This window comes from Bison bison, unplaced genomic scaffold (genome assembly GCF_000754665.1).
Source record: "Bison bison bison isolate TAMUID 2011002044 unplaced genomic scaffold, Bison_UMD1.0 scf7180017864145, whole genome shotgun sequence".
NCBI lineage: Eukaryota > Metazoa > Chordata > Mammalia > Artiodactyla > Bovidae > Bison > Bison bison.
In genome coordinates this window covers 6217074-6225725 of record NW_011494717.1, presented here as the reverse complement: position 1 = coordinate 6225725, position 8652 = coordinate 6217074, and the positions used below count along the sequence as shown (strand labels likewise).

Below are 8652 nucleotides of genomic sequence, written 5' to 3'. Positions count from 1 at the left end.
ACCGACCTAGGCACAGAGACCAGGGTGTCCTTACCTGCGGGCCCGCGGCCACGGCGCCGCCTCCTCACAGGGCTGGGTCTCCCTGCACACCTCGCTCACAGCCCTTCGTTTTAGGACTCAAGGGACACGGCCAATGACACACCTGAACCTAGCGACCTGACACGGGATCTGAAAGAGAAGAGTCTGACCAGAGACGCCAGAAGAACAGAAAACCCTGCTTATCACTACTCGGCATGTCCATGCAAAAAAAAGATGCAAATCAAAAAGCATGAGCTGTGGATGGGGACGAGGACTAGGACTGGACTTAAAGGGAAACAATACGGTTCGGTTCTGCTGCTGACCCCGGCGTCTCCGCCAAACACGGTCAGCAGGCCCGGGGCCCCAGGGGCCTGGCCTGCCTCGGTTGGGAGAGTCTCCAGAGTGACTGAGGCTCCCGACCGGCCGTGATCACAGCCGACCCCTGGATCACCCCAAAGACTAAGGACCCCAAGCCGCCCCGGAACCCTGACTCCAACCCCACCTCTTTCCCCAAAAGCATATTGTTTCCTTTTAGGCATGGAAAGGAAGCCCTTCATGACATTGCTTTGAAACTGAGGACGAGACGAGATAGACGGACAGAATGGTTAGAGCCGGGAGGAGGGGAAGGGAACAACCAAGGACTTCCGCCACAGACAGCCAGCAGCCATGACCTAGGACCTGGCCCGGGGCGGGGCCCTCCTGCCACATGGAACACGGGGTCAGAGGTCAGAGTGGCCTGCGTGTAGAGTGTGCATCGGGCTTGTGAACTGGGGGGAGCGGGGGAGGGACACAAATATATAAATATGTTTATATCTGGTGTCTACAGAAATACAAAACCATTACAAAGGCTCCTAAGGCTTGGCAGCTGCGCCCTAAAGCTGGACCTGAAAGGAAACAGATAAGATGAAGCAAAAATAACACCAATCAAGAAGTGACCAGGAGGAGAAACACCCAGAATGTTAAGAGTCAGGAGGCAGGGTTATCAGAGGTGGATCGGCTTGGCACCCGGTCTTGGCTGCTCTGACCTGTCCTGGTTCCCACACTGAGCCTGGTCCTGCCCAGGGCTGCATTCAGCCACGTGACTGGGAAATTACTGTTGCGTTCTCCCTGTCCCTCACCCCACCCTGAGGAGGCCAGGGGCCCAGACTCTTGTGACTGGTCCCTTGGATGTTCCCGTGGCTGGCAGTGGGGGTGTGGAGGTGTGGGGCAAGCAAGCAGGCTGGCCCCAGGGAGGCCGACTCCTGTATGAGCTGGGCGTAAGGGGACCTGGGTGCCCCACCTCTGCCACCCACAGCCGGGCAGCCTTGGTCTCTCTGGCCCTCAGGCTCCTCTTCTGCAAAACAAGAAGACTGGACTGGATGAGGTCTAGAGTCCTGCGGAGTATTTCTGTGATAGAGGCTGGAAAATGCCTTCCCAAGAGACTCTGCTCTACGTGACAGAACCTGAAATGCCGCCATTAGCACAACATTCTCTCTGGTCAGGCACGGGCCTCGCAGGGCCTTCACAACACAAATATGACCTGGCGGGGAACAGGTGAAGCTGTGAGTCTGCATCCAGGTCCCCCATCCCAGGGTACCACGCTGGTCCCCCTCCAGAATGGTTCATCCAACCAGGAGCCTGAAGGGTCTATTCTGCCACAAGTCCTGGGCAGGCCCAGAAAGCTGAGTGGGAAGGTGTAGGCTAGATAGAGCGTCTGAGCAGAGCCCCTTCTCAAGCCCATAGACACACATAGTTTGTGTGAGTTTTAAAGTGTCTTAACGCACCTAGTCTTCAGCTGTCAGGATGGATTTCCATGCTTGGGTGACTTTGTTAAGTATAAAAATGGTTTATTATGGAATCACTTGAAACCACAGACATTCTGAACACCCCAGGCCTCAGGAGCTATCTGGTCAACCTCTTACTCTACTCTGCTTTCATTCCTACCTGCCACTTTCTGCCCCCCACCACCCCCAACACCGTCCTTCATGCTCTGGGGAGGTCACGCTAGGCCACAGCCAGGGCAGGGCTCATGAGGCCAAAGTAGGGCTGCTCCCCTTCTCCAGAGGCTCTCAGGCCCTGCTACCTAGCCCCATCTGGCCAGCTCTCCTGTCTCCCTGCAAACTCTCAGCACAAAATCAGAGAGGAGCTGAGGTGGGACTTTAGGATGTACACACACATGCATGCACACACATGCACTGAAATGCATGTGACACGTGACCCTGAGGACCATGGAGACACCCTGTGGGAAGGGGTGTTGGGCAGATGGAAGGCCAGTGGAGCCCATGGCCCCAAGTGATGGGTCTGGTGGGACCTGTGTGGTTAAACTTGTGGGGAGATGTTTGTCTTGCCCAGAGTCTGAGCCAAGGATAGGTCCTGGGGACACGGTGCTGCCTTATGGCCGAGGAGCCAAGGGTTGCCCAGGGGGGCACAGGGGGATGTTGACCATGGCAGGTGCTGTCCAAGGACTGCTGCTCCTGCGATGCTCAGCTGGGGCTCTGTTCCCCCCACATCCCCCACTACCGGGGCCACCTGTGGAGGGGAGTCAGCCACTTGAGCAAAGGATCTGTGGGCAGTGGTTGGAGGTCCCTGGGGCCAGATGCCAGACGTTGTGAGCTGAACAACCATTCCCCCTGGCCACAGAGGAGCACGTGGGGATGTCATGGAGACTTTTTTGGGTGGTGGAGTTCAAGATCTGGAGGAGGCAAGGCCCCTGACAGTGAGGTCTCCTGAAGCTCCCTTGCACAGCAGGTTCATAGTCCACACTGGCATTCCTGGGTGGCCCAGGCAGCTGTGGGGGCATAGGGAGGCCAGCGGTCACTCTCCTTCCCTGACCATCAGACTATCTTGGGATAGGACCCTGAGCTCTGTCGGCCTCTTCCCTCTGAGCAAGGACCCGCTGGAAGGCATTACCCTTGAAGGGTGGCCCTGATCACCAGTGGGGAGCAGTGTCCTCCCTAGATGACCATTCTGTCCCTGTCCTAAGCTGGCCCGTGGGCTCTGAGCATCCCAGTCCCCTCAGCCCCATGGAGTATCTGGGGAGCTGCTGGATAATTGGGGTCACGATATGACCTTGGAGAGAGGGGCAGCAGGGCAGGAATGACAGCCTTGGCAGGGTGGGGCTGTGGCCTGACACTGGGGGCAGGAGCATGGGAGTGAGGGGTAGGCTGGAGCTGTCCAGTGCACGCAGGGCCCACAGGTTCTCTCAGAAGACTAAAACTTCCTGGGGTCACCTTCTCCCAATCAGGGGTATGTCCCCAGGGTATGGGACACAGGCTCTGCTTGGCAGATCTTGGCAGATGTGCTGGGAATGGCTTACCCCAGATGTTAGGATTTTTGTGACCCCACCATTAGCAATTCACTCTTGTGGGATAAGAACCGCCTTCTTTAGAATTCAGGACAGAATCTCATCCACCCCCACACACATCAGAGATCAGATGCATTCATTCTGCAAGCTGGATCTGGAACTGCTGGGGCAGTGGGGAGTGGGGGTAAACACAGAGCAGGGATAGATGTAGATGGCCCCCTGCTCCACTCAGGAGGGTGGCCCCACCCAGGACTCGGGATGTGTGATTCTCTCTCTGCTCTAGTCACACTGCTGTGTTCTCCCAGGAAAGGGTTAGCCTGCCACCCACAAATGCCCAGCTCCTCAGGGAAGGAGGGAGAAAGGCACATGGCTAGACTACTGCATTAACTCTACTGGGCTCCCCGACATGCCAGGTCTGTGCCACTCAATTACAGAGATCCTTTTAGCTTCCCCCTGGAGAGGGGGCTGGAGTGAGAAGCTCAGCGTCTACACAAGGGGCTTGTGAAAATCAACCTGCACAAAATTTGTCCATGTGTTTTCATTTACTATGAAAAGAGGAAAGAGTTCAAATGTACTGGTGGCTCCAGAGGCTTAGTGAGAGGAGAGAGAAGGTAGAATGCCAGGTCTATGTCCCATTTGGTGAGATGCAGGGACAATGCTCCTTTGGGGTTGGGCGTTGTCTCCCACACTTGTGGCAGGGAGGCAGGGCCTCTGCTGTCTCTAAAGAAGAACAGCCCGGTCCCCTCTGATGGGGCCTGCAGCCCACCAGGCCGGTGAGTGCAGCCAGTGCCCCTACTGGCACCAATGGTTCCCCAGAGGTCCTTGGCTCCTGGGGGAAAAGTGAAGGGACTTCTTTATGAAAGGCAGACCTCAGTCCTTCTCACTGGGGTTGAGAAGTGACTCTTGACGCAGAAGGCTGCCTCCCCAGGACCCCACTAGGTCTTGTTCAGTCGCCAAGTCATATCTGACTCTTTGCGACCCCATGGACTGCAGGATGCCAAGCTTCCCTGTCCCTCACCATCCCCTGGAGTTGGACCAAGTGTATGTCTAGGTCTAGTCTGCTCAAAACATCCTCCTTCCTTCCTGACACCTGGGGCTCAGTCCACTGAGCCTCTGTCCTCCTCTCCACTGAGTCCTGCTGGTGTTCCCCTCTAGCCTGGGTGCAGATGGGGCCTGGTTGTCACGCAGCACTAGGCTTCATGTTATCCAAAGACAGGGCTGCAGCTCCTTTTCCTGCTGGGCTTTCACCTGATTGTCACGGGGACTCAGAGTAGGCACAGAAGGGTGATTCGACAGCCCTGCCATCTCATCCTGGGCTTTGTGCTGAACTTCCCCATGGCCTTGTGTGCTCTTTTCCCAGCTTCTCTGAGCCTCCTCCAGCCCTCACTCCAGTGGACACAGCCTCTCCTGGGTACGGGGGAGAGGGCTTGTCTCATGGGGGCAGGGGTTATGTCTTTTCTTGGGCAGATTCTGTGGCCAGTTTACAAGCATTTCTAATATATGTGCACACACACACACACACACACAGAGGCTCTGTGTCCCCTTTTCTTGCACACTTCTACACTGTCAGCCCTGAGATTTTACTTCCCCCTTCCTTACAAACTTTGTGCAGGGGTAGAAAGGATGGTTTTGTTCTTTCCTGGGTCAGAAAATGGGTGTTCACGCTCTTCCAACAACACGAGAAAACTCTACACATGGACATCACCAGATGGTCAACACCAAAATCAGATTGATTATATTATTTGCAGCCAAAGATGGAGAAGTTCTATACAGTCAGCAAAAACAAGACCGGGAGCTGACTGTGGCTCAGATCATGAACTCCTTATTGCCAAATTCAGACTTAAATTGAAGAAAGTGGGGAAAACCACTAGACCATTCAGGTATGACCTAAATGAAATCCATTATGATTATACAGTGGAAGTGAGAAATAGATTTAAGGGACTAGATCTGATAGATAGAGTGCCTGATGAACTATGGACGGAGGTTCATGACATTGTATAGGAGACAGGGATCAAGACCATCCCCATGGAAAAGAAATGCAAAAAAGCAAAATGGCTGTCTGAGGAGGCCTTACAAATAGCTGTGAAAAGAAGAGAAGTAAAAAGCAAAGGCGAAAAGGAAAGATATAAGCATCTGAATGCAGAGTTCCAAAGGATAGTAAGAAGAGATAAGAAAGCCTTCCTCAGAGATCAATGCAAAGAAATAGAGGAAAACAACAGAACAGGAAACACTAGAGATCTCTTCAAGAAAATTAGAGATATCAAGGGAACATGTCATGCAAAGATGGGCTCGATAAAGGACAGAAATGGTATGAACCTAACAGAAGCAGAAGATATTAAGAAGAGGTGGCAAGAATACACAGGAGAACTGTACAAAAAAGATCTTCACGACCCAGATAATCACGATGGGGTGATCACTGACCTAGAGCCAGACATCCTGGAATGTGAAGTCAAGTGGGCCTTAGAAAGCATCACTACGCACAAAGCTAGTCGAAGTGATGGAATTCCAGTTGAGCTATTTCAAATCCTGAAAGATGATGCTGTGAAAGTGCTGCACTCAACATGCTAGCAAATTTGGAAAACTCAGCAGTGGCCACAGGACTGGAAAAGGTCAGTTTTCATTGCAATCCCAAAGAAAGGCAATGCCAAAGAATGCTCAAACTACCACACAATTGCACTCATCTCACACGCTAGTAAAGTAATGCTCAAAATTCTCCAAGCCAGGCTTCAGCGATACATGAACCGTGAACTTCCAGATGTTCAAGCTGGTTTTAGAAAAGGCAGAGGAACCAGACATCAAATTGCCAACATCTGCTGGATCATGGAAAAAGCAAGAGAGTTCCAGAAAAACATCTATTTCTGCTTTATTGACTATGCCAAAGCCTTTGACTGTGTGGACCACAATAAACTGTGGAAGATTCTGGAAGAGATAGGAATACCAGACCACCTGACCTGCCTCTTGAGAAACCTCTATGCAGGTCAGGAAGCAGCGGTTAGAACTGGACATAGAACAACAGACTGGTTCCAAATAGGAAAAGGAGTACATCAAGGCTGTATATTGTCACCCTGCTTATTTAACTTGTATGCAGAGTACATCATGAGAAACGCTGGGCTGGAGGAAGCACAAGCTGGAATCAAGATTGCCGGGAAAAATATCAATAACCTCAGATATGCAGATGACACCACCTTATGGCAGAAAGTGAAGAGGAACTAAAAAACGTCTTAATGAAAGTGAAAGAGGAAAGTGAAAAAGTTGGCTTAAAGCTAAAATTCAGAAAACTAAGATTATGGCATCTGGTCCCATCATTTCATGGGAAATAGATGGGGAAACAGTGGCAGACTTTGTGGTTTTGGGCTCCAAAATCACTGCAGATGGTGACTGCAGCCATGAAATTAAAAGATGCTTATTCGTTGGAAGGAAAGTTATGACCAACCTAGATAGCATATTCAAAAGCAGAGACATTACTTTGCCAACAAAGGCCCATCTAGTCAAGGCTATGGTTTTTCCAGTGGTAATATATGGATGTGAGAGTTGGACTGTGAAGAAAGCTGAGTGCTGAAGAATTGATGCTTTTGAACTGTGGTGTTGGAGAAGACTCTTGAGAGTCCCTTGGATTGCAAGGAGATCCAACCAGTCAATCCTAAAGGAGATCAGTCCTGGGTGTTCTTTGGAAGGACTGATGCTGAAGCTGAAACTCCAATACTTTGGCCACCTCATGCGAAGAGTTGACTCATTAGAAAAGACTCTGATGCTGGGAGGGATTGGGGGCAGGAGAAGAAGGAGACGACAGAGGATGAGATGGCTGGATGGCATCACCAACTCGATGGACATGAGTTTGAGTGAACTCCGGGAGTTGGTGAAGAACAGGGAGGCCTGGCGTGCTGTGATTCATGGGGTCGCAAAGAGTCGGACATGACTGAGCGACTGAGCTGAAGAGCATGAGGGCTTCAGTTTGAATCCCAGATCTGCTGGTTACTTAGAATCCCTTGCCTCAATCCCTTCATCTGTAGAATGGGGCACCTGCTCGTCAGGTTCAGTGTGGAAACATCTCAGCAGGTCTCCCTGTGGGCTGGGTCTCGGCCTTGTCAGAGGAAGACTAGAGTTTGCAACTAAATAAGGGAAGATGAAGGGCAAAAGGCTGCTGCAGCCTCAGCAAAGGTATAAACCCAGGTGAAGGAGGAACAGGTGGGTCCAGCCTGGAGGCTGGAGAATGGGGCTCTGGGCTGGGGGCTGCTAGCGGAGTCACTGACAGGGCTCTGAGCTGAGAAGGCTGGTCCAGAGGACACTCTGATACCTGGCTCTCCCACTCCTGGTCCAACTGTCATCTTTATTAACTGCAAGCCTGAACATGACACCCCCAGGTTTAGAACAAAGCCCTGTGAGCTGGCTCCTGCCTTCTGCGCCACCTCGTCCCCTCCTTCTTCACTTTACACTTGGCGTTGCAGGGATATCTGCTCACCTGTGCTGCCATCACCCCCCTGCCATCCTGAAGCCGTGAGCTTGTCTGCCTGGCCAATTCCTCTCTGGGTTCAAAACCCAGGCCAGATGCCACCCCTATCCCAGGGGCCGTCTCCAAACTTCCCTCCCTTGTGGAGTCAGGCAATTGGGCTGGGAGCCACCGACCCTCCTCTGCTGCCTTCATCCTGCACTCCCAGTCACACTTTACAGTTTCTTCCTCCCCGAGCCGTGGTCTCCCCAAGGGCCAGCTCCCATCTCATCCAGTGGTTCCCTGACCCAGGAGGGGCTCTTTGCTTGCTTGCTGGGTGAAGAGTAGGGAATGACTGGGCTCCCCATGTCTGGTCTGTGGCTCCAGGTGAGGGCCTCGTACTGGGGTTGGGGCTGATGCTGGGTCGGGTCCTCAGTGGGTTCAGAGCAAGGACTGCATCACCTGTGCCAGGCTAGATGTTGGAAGGAGGCCAGCCAGAGCCCCCAGGCCTGGGGTCCCAGGCAACAGAGGGAGGGCCCCTGCCCCTGACAGGGCTTACCTATGCCCTGGGGAAGGGCGGGGCCAGGGTGTCGTGGCCCACAGATGATCCCCACACCTCCGCTTGTGTTAGTGCAGCTGTCTGAGAGGAAAGACCCTGCGTGGGGCTTGGCGGGCAGGGCCTTGCTCTCCTGCTGGGTCATTCTGTCTACGGCACACTAAGTCTCGGGGTCACAGACTCGAGGAGACAGACGTGACATGGCAATGGCAGATGCTCCCTGACCACTAAGAATGTGAAATACTCAAGGGTTTTACACGGCCGGGAGGGAGATCATCTTCCTATAGAGTCTGCTTTCATCCCCATGGAGGCATCTCCTGGCCTCTGTGGGCAGAAATAGTGACGTGTACCCATGGTTAGGACGAGAGA

At 52.9% G+C, this 8652-nt stretch overlaps 1 protein-coding gene across 1 annotated transcript in view; it reads right to left on the bottom strand.

Annotated features, from left to right (window-relative positions):
• The window catches only part of KLHL29 (kelch-like family member 29), a 335635-nt gene that overhangs the window by 18334 nt on the left and 308649 nt on the right, over positions 1 to 8652 (bottom strand). The window contains exon 9 of the mRNA XM_010840684.1: positions 1137 to 1351. Coding sequence (XP_010838986.1) covers positions 1137 to 1351 — 215 coding nt within the window. The remainder of the gene's footprint in view (positions 1 to 1136; positions 1352 to 8652) is intronic.